At 41.5% G+C, this 17,123-nt stretch overlaps 1 protein-coding gene and 1 pseudogene across 4 annotated transcripts; both read right to left on the reverse strand.

Annotated features, from left to right (window-relative positions):
* Window positions 1-1,861: 1,861 nt before the first annotated feature.
* LOC139473840 (uncharacterized) lies at window positions 1,862-16,742 on the reverse strand. 4 transcript variants are annotated; one of them, XM_071256608.1, is made up of 11 exons: window positions 16,634-16,742; window positions 15,212-15,329; window positions 12,157-12,272; window positions 8,636-8,659; window positions 7,719-7,733; window positions 6,415-6,450; window positions 5,610-5,633; window positions 5,273-5,293; window positions 4,670-4,751; window positions 3,860-3,969; window positions 1,862-2,737 (listed from the first exon to the last, which is right to left on the reverse strand). In XM_071256608.1, exons 1-11 carry the CDS (start codon window positions 16,668-16,670, stop codon window positions 2,640-2,642), a joined length of 681 nt encoding a protein of 226 aa, XP_071112709.1. In that variant the 5' UTR covers window positions 16,671-16,742; the 3' UTR covers window positions 1,862-2,639. The 4 variants fall into 4 exon arrangements, with proteins under 4 accessions (XP_071112709.1, XP_071112710.1, XP_071112711.1 ...); XM_071256609.1 differs by lacking the exon at window positions 7,719-7,733; XM_071256610.1 differs by lacking the exon at window positions 5,273-5,293.
* On the reverse strand, window positions 3,978-4,422 carry LOC139473842 (uncharacterized; annotated as a pseudogene).
* Window positions 16,743-17,123: the final 381 nt, after the last annotated feature.

The raw sequence follows: 17,123 nt of genomic DNA on the forward strand, positions 1-17,123 counted from the left end.
ACCCTTCCCCCTCTTTTAATAAATGAGGGTAAAGGATGACCTCGGACAAAAGACACAGTATTCCAGTTATATCACGGCGTGTCAGTTTAATGTGGGAGGAAAGCCTGATAAGATGCAGGTCTCAGACGTTTACCGCTTCGGCGAAACCCGCGAGCACAGATAAGGTGCTGACAGACCTAGAAACATAATCGGGGCGATTCGATTCGAACCCATAATCATAGGTTCCTGGCGTGCCAAAGGGACGCAACTCTGCACAGCGAATCACAGCGCCTTGAACGACTGGCCCACCTGTGCCCCCTCGGACAAAAGAAGAAAAACAAAGAATACTTACTTTGTTCAAATAGCCCTACTGATAATAAGAACACTTTTAAAAGTGTATGAACTAAACAACTAAACAATATGGATTCGAACATTGCTATGATAACCCTACTGTCGATACGTTCTCATTATCTTGTCCTATGTCGGCTAACAACGAGGGTGGGGGCATCACTTTCTACTCCTCGTGGCACAACATGAGCATCGATCCACTCAGTTGGAAGACGATGATATGCAATCAACCACGTCACCTCTTACGACAAGCAGAGGTCACTGCATCCTCCCGAGGAAAGGGAGTTAACTGACTATAAACGTCCAGTTTTCACCCTTGCCGAGCTAGGCTGGCATTATTGAGTAACATTTTGGTTGGACTAGCGTGGCTATGCATAATCCAGTCAAAATCGCGTAAAGAACTAGATTTCCGGTTCGTAAACAACATGGTTTTACATGCAGATTTCATGTTTTTAATCAAGATGTTCAAGTGATGCACTTTGCACAGAAAGGTCCGTTCTCTTACAATATAGATCCTGACTATAGATCAGACGATTTTGACTGTGCGCCGCCATTTTGTTTGAAGCAATTGCAAGTGATATGAAAGGTTGGCCAATAGGAGGGACATAGAAGGGACATAACTCGTAATAGCCACTGGTGACGCTACGATCGAGCCCTGAAATTCCAACGTCGTTCGGTAAGTGCGGAAACTGTCGTCTAAGGCGCGTCCTTTTGAAATGTTAGTCGTCTATGATCGTGTGTTCGCCCTTATGATGTTTCCAGGTTTGCCAGCACCAAACCCGTGCTCCTGGGTTTCACCAAGGTGGGATACATTTAAAAACCTTCTCTGTCACAACGGGCGTTTCTCCCACATTCGTTTGGTATGCTGTTGAAACCGGCTTTAAACCGAACTCACTTACTCATTTGTAACTAGCATTGTAGCCACGATTGCTCACAAGGGTACAATTTTTAGCCCAATAAGGAATAGTGCTTCAAGCGAAGCCCAACGCACCATTACCGACTCACTGGAATATCAAAATAACGTTACAACTGATATACGGATAACTTGTTATCCAAAGTGAATAGAACTCTACCTCTCAATCTAAGCTGGTGTCCCCCGCCGTGATATTGCTGGAATATTGCTAAAAGCGGCGTAAAATCAAACTCACTCACTCACACTCAATCTAAGGCATCGCAAATTCGACGAGATGAGTTGCGCCCCTTTGGTAGTGTCTCCTTAACGTGGATTCAAATCCAAGACTTGCGCTGATAGTGATTCGGGCACCCCCCCCCCCCCCCCCCCCCTCTCTCTCTCTCTCTCACACACACACACAAGCGCGTTTATAGTGATTCGGGCATTCCTCTCTCTCTCTCTCTCTCTCTCTCTCTCTCTCTCTCTCTCTCTCTCTCACACACACACACACACGCGATGTGAACCTAACCCAGCCAGTCACTATGTATACTATTCAAATCAAATCACTGTTCAAATCCCATACAGCTGAACACAAAACTTCAACGCAACATAATGATAATCAATGGTGAGACAAACTTCTAATTTGGATGTGATCGATATAATTTTATTTTCTTAAAAAATATATTAGTCATATGCAAATAGGTGCATTTTGAGGATAAAAATAGAAAAAATAACACATTTAATTTAATTAGAACATTACAGACAACAGAGAAAAAGAAAAACGTCACATAAGAAATTCTTATAATATAACTTGATTAATCTCAATCCAGGGCACAATCGAAGAGTTATCCTTAGTTCCAGACAAACGTTGTTCAAGTGTTAGATCACAGAGCCGATAATATATTTTATGGATCGAGTGTTCGAGTTCACGAAATGCCGCTGTTGTATGTAAGTTGCTTCTTTATCTACCGGAAAAGATCCCGGTGTTCACAGATGACTACCAAACTATCGATGTTTCCAAACTAGCGAGGGGCAAGCACAGTAACATAAACATGTAGATTAGAGTATACGCGAACATATAAGCTGCTACACTATGAGACAATGTATGAAACATATACATCTGATTATTGGTCATATCGGAATCTTGAATTGAGCAATCCCCTTGTATTTATGTCTGACATTTTCGAGGACAATAGAACAAAATGCAACAATTAAAATAATAAATTGAAACAAGGTTCCTAAAGTTATGAAATAGATGTAAATAAAGCTTTCCGGAACTTTTGATGAACTCGGGTCAGGACAGTGACGAGGAATTATATTAGATTTAATAAATGATTTAACATTTTTTTTGTTTCAAAACGGGAACTGCTTCTAGATTTGTAGAAGCTGAAACACAGGAGATGGCCCCATGTTCCAATTCTCAGATCCACAGGTAAACCATCAAAGCAAAGGGAAGTGATGTCATCACGGACACGAGACTGGCTGCTGCTGCTGTTACTGGGGGCATAACATCTCCACCTGAAAACAAACACAATATGTACCAATCGTTTGATAGGCATTACCTAGTAGTTGACGGATGACAAAATAGACACAATTTACTGATAACAACTTCTTCAATACTGTAAAGGCGACGTTTCGGTATAGATCCTTATACCGTTGTCAGTCTTGCTTGACAACGGTATATGGATCTAAACTAAAACGTCGCTTTTTACAGTATTAAAGAAGTTGTTATCCATACATTTGTGTCCAATTTGACAGTATGTATCGTCAGCTCGGTGGATGCTGAAATATCCCGACTCAAGTAACCCCATAACTGTCAGTAGATATACACGCCTTCTCGTGTAAATATTAGGAATTGTTATAAACGTCAAATCGTCATAAAAAATAGTGATGGTGTTCTAGCTACTCTAGTATTAATTCAAATAGAAATGAAGACTTTTAGTGTAATATGTTTATATCGAGCGTGTCAGGTGGAGTGTGTGAATGAGTTGGATTTCACGCCGGTTTTAACAGTATTCCAGTTATATCACGGCATGTCAGTTTAATGTGGGAGGAAAGCCCGAAGTGATGCAGGTCTCAGACGTTTACCACTTCGGTGAAACCCACACCCACGGGTATGGTGCTGACAAACCTAGAAACCTCGAACCCACAATTATAGATTTCTGGCGTGCCCAAGGGACGCAAGTCTTAGACGACTGGGCCACTCGTGCACCGTGTCAGCAAAGGGACGCAACTCTTTGACGACTGGGCCACTCGTGCACCGTGTCAGCTTGAACCAAGGCTTCTTTTACAACTACGGTGTTAAATCAGTGACAGTGTGGGGACTCTGACATCAGCCACGGGAAGAGTTTCAAATCATAAGGAGTGGTTTCGGTATGTATGTTTCGTTATATTCGTTGCTGACATATCCCCACGTGACAAACTGGTCCCTACTGCTCAATGCATATCGTAAGAGCCGAGTAAACATTACCCTCTCGGGGTCCGAAAGTATCAGGTTATGGTGTAATGGTACCTCGAATTCGTCGATTGTGTCTCGTCAACATTTTGGTCCAGACGTCATCGGCAGGCTATAGCTTTGATAATTGATAATGCTTATCATGGCATAAAACAACATTCATGGACTGCGACTGATGTCCTTACACATTTCCTGAAGACCGAGACCCTCCAGTTCCATCCTTGCCTGGGTAAATGCCGGGTTCTGCATGCACGATACCAGTCTGTTTAGACACGCCACAAAGTCACGGGCAGCGCTGAAATTAACACATATCTTTGTGAGAGAGTATTATAGAGTCAAACGATATCAATTGGGTTATCTCAACAGGGTAAGTTCAGGTGGTGCATTTGCAGATGTTCCAGGATCCGCTAATTATAGTCTCGAGACAAAGAGTTGCTACAATTATGGTCCTGTATATCATCATCATCATCACCACCACCACCATCACCATCATCATCATCATCATCATCATCATCATCATCATCATCATCATCATCATCATTATCATCATCACCACCACCATCACCATCACCATCACCATCATCATCACCATCCTCCTCCTTCTCCTCCTCCTCATCATCATCATCACACCACATCACCATCATCATCATCATCACCACCACCACCACCACCACCATCATCATCATCATCATCATCATCATCACCACCAACACCACCGCCACCACCACCACCACCATCACCATCACCATCATCATCATCACCATCCTCCTCCTTCTCCTCCTCCTCCTCATCATCATCATCACCACCACCACCATCACCATCATCATCACCACCACCATCACCATCATCATCATCATCATCCCCTAATTTGTCCCTTTTGGCGCAACACGCAGTGACATACATGAAACTTAAACACTGTTCCGGGCATACACATACACACTTCCCAAAGTAACACTACCTCTCAGCTGGCAAGATTATTTCCTGGGGACACTTACTCACACCTCTTCCCAGCAGCATATTCTCTCTGTAGATTGTTGCTGCACATCCTGATGGCATTTACGTCGCACTCCATGTTGTCTGTAATTAGATTTAACATTATTACTTCATACAAAGGACTTCGTTAGGTGCAACCCGCTTTGGACAATATCTTGATGCCGTAACAGCATAATGCTGTACGCAACCCAAGATGACGCAGGTCATAGTCGTTTTGAGTGAGCAATGGTATGATGCTGACAACCCCAAGGAACCTATGATTGTAGATTCGAATCCCGGTTCGCCCCGATTATGTTTCTAGGTCTGTCAGCACCATACTCGTGCTCGTTGGTTTCACCGAAGTGTTGACACGCCGTGATCTAACTGGAATACTGTTAAAAGCGGCGTTAAACCCAGCACACTCGCTAATACAAGAGTGGTGTTTAAGATAGACGGGTAGATTGGAAGAATACACTTCCACACATGACATACGTGGGTATACCTTTATCCAAAGTTTATCAACCACAATTCAGCTTCCTCGGTCATGTTTGAAATGTGGACTGGAAGTAATTATCATAAGTTTACACAATGTAACCAAAATTTCCCTTATGTAGATATAAACTCACATCGTGTTGTCATTGGAGGAGCTGAAACAATAACGACACAGACATACAGATAAATGTATTTTAAACGAATTACTACAATTTTACTTTTTACAGTTTCCTTGGGAATAGTGATTAGATTTTCTCTGTTCAGAGCAACAATGCGCATTACAGAAGCAGTAAAATAAGCGTATACCACTTTTCAGTATTTTCTTGATACGGCTCTCAGATACGTCACGCACAATAATGTCATAATAATCGAGATGCAAAGAGAAATTCAAATTCAATGCATCTTGGAAGTATCACACCAAACATTTGTTGGTCATGATTGATCAACTGATTGTCCCCTTATGGTACATACCCCAACTTGTTGGTCGCCATGTGCCTGAAACAATCATTAAACGAACGTTGAATACACTGCAAACACTAAATTTTATTAAAGATGTCAGTGTATCGTGAGTATCGTGAATGTACTCTTAGTTAGGATGATGGCAGTAGAAGGAAAGGTCATGATTACAACGGTCTGCTGAGTTCCTAGGTGAATCGAAGAACATACCACGAGGTATTGTCGCCCAAGGCCAGGGAGTTGATGTTAAAATAACAGAGACAATTTGTTAATAACACCCATGAAATACATGAATGAGAGCAAAATTGCAGGGAGTTATAGTAAGGGAAAGAAAGAGATACGAAAAGGAAAGAAGATACCTATCATTGATCCAGAAAAAAAGTTTTAGGAATTATGTAGGAAGAATGAAGGATTAGAAAGGAAGAGTTAGTGAGTAGAAGGCTAGAGGTAGATAGGAAGAGTTAGGAAGAAGAATATTGGGTGAAGTAGACAGGAAGAATGAGACGGACGAAAGCTAGAGAAAGTAGATAAGCAGAGTGAGTGAGAATAAATCTAGAGGAAGTAGATAGGAAGAGTGCGGAAGAAGAAAGCTAAAGGGAGAAGATAGGAAGAGTTTGGGAGAAGAACACTAGATGAAGTAGACAGGAAGAATGAGTAAGAAGAAAGTTAGAGAAAGTAGATAGGAAGAGCGAATGAGCATAACTCTAGAGGAAGTAGATAGGAAGAGTGAGTGTGAATAAATCTAGAGGAAGTAGACAGGAAGAGTAAGTGAGTTCACGGGCTCTCTTTGTTGGCTGCCCATGGGAAACTAAGTACGTACCACGAGGTGTTGACCACATAGGCCACGGAGTTGTTGCTGCAAAAAAACAGTGACAAGTGAACACACATGACATGCATAAATGAGAGCGAAATAGCAGAGAACTAGAGAAAGGGAACGAGAGAGAGATACGGAGAGGGAAAGAAGATACCTATCATTGATCCAGAAAGAAAGTTTTTGGAATGAAGGATTACAAAGCTAACAGGAAGAATTAGTGAGAAGAAAGCTAGAAGAGGTAGACAGGAAGAGTTAGTGAGAGGAAAGCTAGAATAGGTAGACAGAAGCGTTAGTGAGAGGAAAGCTAGAAGAGGTAGACAGAAGAGTTAGTGAGAGGAAAGCTAGAAGAGGTAGACAGAAGAGTTAGTGAGAGGAAAGCTAGAAGAGGTATACAGGAAGAGTTAGTGAGAGGAAAGCTAGAAGAGGTAGCCAGGAAGAGTTAGTGAGAGGAAAGCTAGAAGAGGTAGACAGGAAGAGTTAGTGAGAGGAAAGCTAGACGAGGTAGACATAAGAGTTAGTGAGAGGAAAGCTAGAAGAGGTAGACAGAAGAGTTAGTGAGAGGAAAGCTAGAAGAGTTAGACAGAAGAGTGAATGTGAAGAAAGCTAAAGGGAGTAGATAGGAAGTGAGAGAGGGAAAAGAAAGTTAAGGAAGTGGACAGAAAGAGTGAGGGAAATATTAAGACAGTTCGGGGAGGTTGATGGGAAGAGAGAGGGAGAAGAAAGCTCGAGGAGGTAGATAGGAATAGTGCGGTAGAAGAACGCTGGATTACGCAGACAGGGAGAGTTAGGAGAAGAAAGTTAAAGGGCGTAGAACGGAAGAGTGAGGCGAGGAATGTCAGATGAAGTAGACCGGAAAAGTGACGCCAAAGACAGCTAGAGGAAGTAGACAGGAAGAGTTAGGAGAAGAAAGTTAAAGGGCGTAGAACGGAAGAGTGAAGGCGATGAAAGTTAGATGAAGTAGACTGGAAGAATGAGGACAAAGACAGTAGAGGAAGTAGACAAGACGAATGAGGAGAGTAGAACTGGAGGAAGTTGTCGGTTTGTTGTGTAACACAGCACTCAGCAATATTCCAGCTACATGACGGCGGTCTGTAAATAATCGAGTCTGGAACAGACATAGATAGGAAAGAGAGCTAGAGAAAATGTGAGACACAAACAGAAGTAAAAAAGACGCACGAGAAGATAGGTAAAGTGAAAATTCGACATATATTGATCAAGTAAAATACACAAATTAAAGCTACATGTCTTACACATGCTACAAGAGTCAGCTAAAATATATCAATACGTGCGAGAAATGAACACAGACTCACGCATCATTGGAGGGGCTGAAACAGAAGCAAATGTCAGATGAAAGTATGCGAAAAAGACTGTAACGTTTACCATTAAAAAAATATTTTCTATTTGTAGTTTTTTTTAAACAAATGATCTAATTTATAAATTAGTTTCCTTGTATGTCTCATATTTAACAGGGGCCCGAGAAACCACTTCTACTTTCATATGGTTAAACAAGTGCATTGATTAGTTGTGTGAGTGAAGTTGTGTAACGCTGCATTTCAGTAATATTGATAAAGGAAGAAAGTTCGAAATGAAGAATAATGATGAGAAATATAAGTATATGAGTTAGTGAGTGAGTGAGTATGGTTTGACGCTGCTTTAAGGCATATATACCACTATATCACCAGAAACGGGCTTCTCACACGGGACTCATCTGAAAAATCGAGCCTGAGGCTTCGGCATGTCGAGGAAAGGCTTTAACCACTAGGCTACCCCACCTCAGAGAAGAAATTAGACAGGAGAGGAGAAGGATATATTACAATTGGAGAATCAAAGTGAAGAGAGAGAGTGGGGATAGATGTGAGACGAAGAGATGGGAAAATAGAAGCTAAGATAAGAAATGCTGAAAAACTATGAGAAGGTGAAACCAAAAGGAATGAGAGCATAATTGAAATTAAGAGGAAATAAAAGTGGAAGAGTGATAAAGCGATAGGAAGATGATTTACTCGTTAAACCGCAGTCCCATTGAACATGGCACATGTTAGTCTAATACTGATGTTAAAATGATCAGACACATTGGAAACTACGGTTACTTTCAATTACATCTCCTGCATCAAACAGTGTTCTTAACGTCATGGCTAATTGCAGACTGAAGGGGCGATGTCCCATACGGTCTAATTCTGTTGTAGAAGTCTAATGTTGGCATGACGAGTTAATGTGATTGTATACTTACTTCTTGCGGTTTCTCCAACCTCACCTGCAAACATATCAAGAATAACTAATATTATAACAAATAATAATAAATTAAATATTAAACCAGCGATAACAAAACATCAAGATGCAAACCTTTAAGTAATAAAAATGTGAACATAGCTTTGGTCCAGAGAGACATGCTTATAATAACAAAACTAAAAATGATCAAATTATCATAATAGTAACACTATTTTTCATTTGCAGAAGCCCGAGGTCGGCTTAACCAGGAAGCCATTTGAGGAGATCGATGGATTCTGCTCATGTCAATCTATTTTAGGAGCTATTCGATCTTTTGAGATATTGCTGAATATATAGAGTGAGTGAGTATGGTTTTACGCCGCTTTTAGAAATATTCCATGTACCATATTTAGAGTGTTACAGATGGTACAATGATGGCTACTGACATTGACAGGAAATATGCGGTCTGCCTAAAATTTTCAGACCTAGGGTGGGCGGTCGGGTAGCCTAGTGGTTAAAGCGCTCGCCCGTCACGCCGAAGACCCGGGTTCAGTTCCCGACATGGGCGTGAAGCCCTTTTCGGATGTCCCCCGCCGTGATATTGCTGGAATATTGCTAAAAGCGGCGTAAAACCATACTCACTCACTCAGACCTAGGGTATAGAAATCTACCCTTCGCTATGGTGTTCGACCACAGATATCCAATCAGTCGCGTGTTTTCGGATCTAAACGGCTGTTCTTTTTTCCTTAGTACTCACACGCAAAAGAAACGCAAGTGGTTTTAACCAAATAGGTAACAAACACGGAACCATAAATTGATACGAGTTTTAGCATGTAGTGAGCCTGATGATGTTATAAATATTTTTGGTTGCATTTTGGAAGCCCCGAGTAAAAACGCAACATAAAAAACGAATCGCCAAAACGCACCATTTCAATGAATGTGTGGGTATCATGCACCCTTTTCTCGCGAAATCGAAAATGCACGAACTGTCACGAATTGTAGTGGCTATAAAACTGTGGCCGAGTCTTGGACCTACCACTCCTTGTGTCTCCTTTGCAGACGGAAGAGTCAGAATTTGGCGGCGTTGAGGTGATCGTTTCGCTGACAGAAACGTTGTGGAAAGGGATCCATGGGATGGACCTAGCGTCATGATATGAACAGGGATTGGACTTAATGCGAGACTTGGACCCATGTGCTTTCTGAATGTTGGTCAAGGTCGGGGACACGGCGTCACTGCTCAGCGGTATATCGACCCCACGTTGTTCCATTTTTTGCACAACATCAACAACATATTTTCCAGCAGGACAATGCTGGTCCCCATGTTGCCAGAGCTACCATGGCCTTTCTGCAACAACACAACATCCGTGTTCTACCGTGGCCAGCCCTCAGCCCTGATCTGAATCCCTTCGAACACTTGTGGTATGAGGTTCAAAGGCGTCAGCACAATATGCGCCCAGTCCCTACAACTGCCGATGAACTACGCACAGCTGCTCTAGATGTATGCAGGAGGATCCCTAGGGCCTTCACAAATCGTCTGATCCATTCAATGTACCGGAGATCTTTGGCAGTGATCAATGCTAATGGTGGTCACACCAGGTATTGACTGACATTTTGGGTATTGACCTGAAACTGTTTAAGCCCTTAACATTTGAAAAAACCCAATTATGTCATCTGCCTTTTAATCCATTAAACTGTCTTCAGTCAAATTTTTGTCAATCTTGCCCTATTAGTATTGCTTTTCTTTACTGTTGAAAATAAATAACATGTATACTGCAAACTCGACTTGCGTTTCTTTTGCGTGCGAGTATATATGCACGGTGCTTCATCGAACACGGATCCGTGAACATCATCAGTAGGAGTGTGAGGCACTCGTTCAAACACCTGAATTGACAGAGCCGTAACGAATTAACTATGGTATTGTATCATATAGCAACGTGAATGATAATGCCCCGTCGTTAGGCAGAATGTTGAAATTCCAAGACTAACATCAGAACAACGTGAGCAAGCATTTGGGATGGTCCAGATGGGGACCTCACACACCACCGTTGCAAGAACATATGGCTGTTCCCGTGTTGCTGTTGGAAACGTTTTGCAACGTTTCAGACAGACTGGAAGGACATCGGACTGACCCAGGACAGGGAGACCAAGGGTCACTACGCCACAGGAAGACGCTGCACCTCCGCAACATCTTCCTCACAGTGACGTCATCGGCAGTGGATGCTTTGGGTCGGCCGTTGAGCACTCACAGAGTGACCAGAAGACTTCATGCAGCGGGTAACTGAGCCTACCGACCTTTCAGAGGACATATATTGACCGCTAAACATCGACGAAGATGGGCTAATACAGTGCGGCGATGGCAGCGCGGGGATTGGCAACGCGTGGTCTTTACGGACGAAAAGTTTAGAGCTGATGGCTGACAGCGTGTTAACCGTCGCAGAGGTGAACGCGCCGCTGCTTGCTGCGTTCAAGAAGTCGTTCCTTGCGGTGGAGGTGGCGTTATGATGTGGGGTTGAATTTGTGGAGAACAGACAACGCCACTCGTAGTCATCATTGGAAACCTCAATGCGCAACTCCATAGAGATGACATCTTCCGTCCAGTAGTGCTGCCCTACCTCCAGCAACAACCCCGAGGTGTTTTGTACCAACACGACAAACCCAGGCCCCACACAGCTCGTATCGTACAATGTAGTTAACTTCCTTGCCAACAACAACGTCAACATCTTACCGTGGCCGGCATTTTCTTATCACCCATTGAACACCTTTGGGACGTCTTAGGCAAGCGAGTTATAGTCCGATCACACCCTCCCGCCAGTTGATCGATCTTCACAAGATAAATAGAACCGCTTGCCACGTGACCTCATCAGACGTTTGACGTTTTCCGTCCGACGCAGTGTTTGCATGTATGGAGGAACGTGGTGGCCACATTCGGTATTAAAGTGACATATTTTGTGTCTGTGAGATCGAGGCCACTTTCCGTGTTTGAATGAATTCCAGTGAAAATCTGGACTGCATTTTCAACTCCCACTGACTTTGTTTGTCTGGTGTACACTATTTAACCACAAAATGTCAAGTTTGAGTTGTTCAATACTTGTGGAATTGTTGGTTTGTTAAATATACTTTACCTCAAACTTTTGTTATTTTTAGTTGATAAATTACAGTCACTTCAATCTGGTGCAAGGTTTCTTTTCCCGTTCAGTTTTTCTCAGAGTGAATTTCAACTTCTTTAATCTGTCAATGCAACTTTTCAGAATAGATGCTTGTACGTGTATCATGTGATTTTTGCTTAATACTTCAGCTTCAAAAATGTATATTAAAGATATATACCTGTAAGTGAACGTTTTTTACTCGGCAGTCGTCCGGCGGCAAATAACCGTGGGCCTTACAAAAAGAGAGAATGCAATGGTCCATGCCATCGAGGTGAATCATTGAAACCACACGAACCCGTTTGTACCTGGGAGATACCGACGAGAAGGGGGTACTGGATGCCTACATATATTCTGCCTCGGCATCCCAGGGGAATTAGGATCTCCACGTTTTACTTACATCTCTCCTGAAAGTCCACATTACTTCTCAACATCTGTCTCTTCAATTCAGCAATAATTGTCGACGCATCGCATCCGGGTTCGTTGTAGACGCACTGCTGGTATTGGTAGTAGGACCTGAAGTGAAGTGTGAAAGATGAAGCACTAATCTAAACCTCGGATTTTAAAACACACACCAGTATTGTAAATTGCTGAGGCTGAAAGCAGTACCCATGCTGTAAGCTCTCGACAATGGAATGCACATATGACTTGTATCAGCTCCCAAGATTAATTAAGAAAACTAAGATAAACATTTAATAAATTAAATTTATACTATTTGCCGCCATGAACCCATAGACTTCTTATCTCATCTCCTGGCAGTGGCATTTCTTAATATATCTCATTGTTTGAATATATGAAGAAATACGAGACAACAACCAAAGTACTTTAGTCATTCATTATTAACATGAAAGAATGTCAGGGCGCTGCGGTAGCCTAGTGGTTGAAGCGTTCGCTTGTCACGCCGAGGACCCGGTTCGATACCCCACATGGGTACGGTCGTTGAAGCCCATTTCTGGTGTCCCTCAGCGTGATATTGCTGGAAGCGGCTTAAAACCATATTCACTGAAAGAATGTCACGCCACGTCATTGTCAAGCAATGACCTCGTTCTCCTTCCGTAATTACAAGGAGAATAGTTACTATGTGCACAATATGCAGTCAGATTTCTCAGTTTACATACGATTGTGCCTGATTCATGATATAATCAACAGCCCAGTTCTATACTCTCCGTTCATTGTACATGCAGCTGAAAGGGGTGGCTAGACTAAAATCTAGTCTCTGAAATGAACATATCGTACATAAAAACAGTTGTTCAGTTATCTTAATAAAAATATAATAAAAAGGAGCCCAGTGACTCTCTTCATTTTCAGATACTGGAGTGATCTAGACTTGCCAAACACTATAGACTTGCATGGGCTGTATTTGATATAAATTTTTTATCAGGGTCTGTAAGACAGACTAAGGGGTGGCCTGCTTGAATACCTACCTACATGGTCGTGTCCACATATAGTGAATGCTACGCCCAAGGATATGTGTATCAGTTTACACTGTAGTTCAACAAGCAAAACACTCTCCTTCTTCCAACTGATTCTTAGCTGTCTGTTTGGGAGTTTTGTTATGTGTTACATGTGATCAGTGTATTCATCATATTGAGTTATTACAAGCCCACTGAAACTATTCAATTCATACAAACCGTTTCATTCGGGGAATGAAATTAAACCCAACTTTCTTCAGCAAGGTATGAAGTGGGTACAAGCAACATCTATTTGGGATAGGTTCATAAGGGGACGCAAACATAAAATGTTATTCAATTCAATCAAATGCTTATCATTTGCCATGCATGTTAACTATGCGTATTTGTAATCCATCAGGCGTGTTGTGTGTGGGATAGCGCTTACAATAAATATGGCATTTCAAAGTTTACCATTGAAACCTATTGACTTTCTAATCATGTGCCAATCTGGTTTTAATTAACATTTTGTTATTACAAACTGCTTGTCATAACATAAACAAAAGCATAAACCACATTCTTACAGGTTTAAGAGACTAATCATCTGCAATAACCAAATGGACAAAGGGTTTGTTTATAGTTCGCACAGATACAAGATTTGGGAATATGTTATTCAAACTGTGGGGTCGCCAATTTGCTGTTTCATTGACTATGAGGTTACCACCATGAATACTTAACTTACGATAAGCTCTCTCAAAGACTAGCCATTCCAAGTATATCTCAACTTACTATGACTTCACCAATATGCTATCTGAACTAACTATGACTTCACCAAAAAGCTATCTCAACTGTCTATGACGTGAACAATATGCTATCTCAAATGACTATGACTTAACCAATATGCTATCTCAACTGCCTATGACTTAACCAATATGCTATCTCAACTAACTATGACTTCACCAATAAGCTATCTCAACTGTCTATAACGTGAGCAATATACTATCTCAACTGACCATGACTTCACCAATAAGCTATCTCAACTAACTATGACTTCACCAATAAGCTATCTCAACTAACTATGACTTCACCAAATAAGCTATCTCAACTAACTATGACTTCACCAATATGCTATCTCAACTAACTATGACTTCACCAATAAGCTATCTCAACTGTTTATGGCGTGAGCAATATGCTATCTCAACTATGACTTCACCTATATGCTATCTCAACTGACTATAACGTAACCAATAAGCTAGCTCAACTGACTATGACTCAACCAATAAGCTATCTCAACTGACTATGACTCAAACAATACGTATCTCAACTGACTATGATTTAACCAATATGCTATCTCGACTGATTATTACGTTAGCAATACGCTATCTCAGCGGCTATACCATTACCAGTACATGAATGTCCCAAATTTGATCTTTTATCACAAGGTTCATTTGTCATATTCACGGCACAATTTATTTATTCTAAAGTGATAAATGCTTAAGTACCTCGATATTTGGTAAGAGTTCTTGGATACTTTCCGTATCTGTATGATGTAAGTTGGTAAGAAAAGTGAAACCACTACCTTTAAGGAGCTTGGCCAGTCTGTGATTTTAAACATGTGAAAAACACGTATAGCAAACTAACTTCTATACACATACGGACGATGTCAGCGCGGAACATGGGCTTTCCAACGGTATTATAAAATATATACAATGCTGTGTACAATTATTGAGGAGGCAAAAGTGATCATAAATACATGAGAAATATACGAGTGTACATATAAATTCCCCTAAAGTTTGAAAGTCATACATAGTTACAAAAACATTTTCAACACAAGAATAAGGTAGCGAACAGGTATAGGAGATAACATACATCAAGTCAATACATGGTATGAGTGTGCCAGTTTATCACAAGATAATGAATTAGTCGGGTCACCAATTCTCTAACCTAGAATGCTATGACATTGAACGACGACCGTGGAACGGTTACTAGACCGTGGTAAGGGTGGATTTAATGACCCGGTGACCCTGGTATCTCAAGTCTGTCTAAAAATATTAGAAATGACATTACCTGCAGACCATAGTGTTGTCATTCAAGTTGCTGAATACGTCCGTCGTGAGTTTGTTGGTGCAATTAGTGATCTTGTTGTAGTTGCATGAACTCTGCCCATCACAACTGGGCAGAGAAGCTAGAAGAACAAGTAAACAAGTATATAATCCATAGATCTGACTGTTCTTAACACTTAAAATTAGCGTTTATGTCATAACAATGTAAGCATTATACATTCGGGCGCTTGTATCTCGAAGCGGGGCCGTGTTGTAACTTCGAGATATCCGGACATTCGAGATAGCGAGGTAAGTGTAAGTATCATAGATCCATAGCAATACGATTGCATAACTCGAGAATGAAGAAAATGTACATGCAATGATGAAGAGAAATGTAATTAGCTATTTTCCATGTGTATTAAACTCAGGATTGACAAATACAACGTGTACTCTGGGCAATGTCGTAAATACATCCCATCACTGCCGACGTAGTCATAATAAGGAAATGGTTTATTAACTACGCATAGGGCATTCTAGTTATTCACTGTTCGAGTACATGGTCAAATTATGGTGTCCACTGAGTATTGACAGTGGCTGAACAAATACTTCAAATAGCACTGTAAGTTTGCAGCAATTTTAGACGACAGTGTGAGGAAAGGTACTGGATATATCTGGGAGTGAAGTGCTTATTTGCGCCTTTAAAAACTGTTAATTTGGCAAATGCCAACTTGGAGATAAAAGGTACGACATTCTGTAAAATCAAAGCTGGGACCGAGAGCAATGTTCGAGATAGAGAAATGTAATTTTCTCTCGAATTCGAGACAAGCGATCACATTTATATGTATTTATCTAGAGATACGGTACTGACCTGAGAAGGGTGGAGGTATCGGTTCCGGATATAACGGGTCCGACTGTAGTTCAGAAGAGCTACCATGTACCCCAACAAGTGAGTGAGTGAGTATAGTTTTACGCCGCTTTTAGCAACATTCCAGCAATATCACGGCGGAGGACACCAGAAATGGGCTTCACACATTGTACCCATGTCGGGATTCGAACCCGGGTTTCGGCGTGACGAGCGAACGCGTTAACCACTCGGCTACCCGACCGCCCCTCTACCGATTAGTAGAAAGGAACAAGATTATGTTCTGAAAGTTCATGTATCTGACCTGACACTGGATATCATGTAAATAATTAATTATTCGAAAAGTACATGTAGATAAACGCACTCATTATTCTATTGACTATGTTTGATTGACTACAATTACCCAACGAATTCAAGAGAGAAGTCAGATTGTCTCCTAACCCACAAACCTCCATCCCGACGTTGACTCTGAGCCTATTCTTTCCTTCTCCCACTGAATAAGTTGAACATGTATTCTAATAATACAACATACACATATATAAAACAAATGTTTAATATACTAATCAACATGATTCGAAATCTTACCCGCAAGAAAGAGGAAAATGGCAATCGCTCCCTCCATGTTGCCTGTCTAAGACTGTTATGGTTGCTGTTACGCCTCTCCGTGTCTTTACCAGCCTGAAGAAAGCCACACCTGAGTGCACATTCATTGTTAGCGGTCGCTTTTTACACATACACCCGTACATTATAACGAAACGTGTTTGAAAGGATATACCTTGCCTCACCAGTCAGACTGGTGCTTCTGAATATTCGTTCAACCTCGCATCCATTGTCAATATTATTTGCAGCCCTCCGTACCAGTTGGCCAGGTTCTCACACGCCCTAGTTACACATGTCGGTGTAAAGGATACATACTCGTGTTGAAGGTGTGAGGACACCCTTTTCACAACTTGTGAACAAATGTATCTTGGCATACGTTGTCAAGAAGGAAGAGCAGCAGAGAGCCACATGATATAGTTTCGATAAAGTGTGACATATGCATATATTGAGTATGAGGTTGGATATAAAGGCGAAA

Source organism: Haliotis cracherodii, unplaced genomic scaffold (assembly GCF_022045235.1).
Source record: "Haliotis cracherodii isolate W230 unplaced genomic scaffold, xgHalCrac1.p SCAF_3, whole genome shotgun sequence".
Classification (NCBI taxonomy): domain Eukaryota; kingdom Metazoa; phylum Mollusca; class Gastropoda; order Lepetellida; family Haliotidae; genus Haliotis; species Haliotis cracherodii.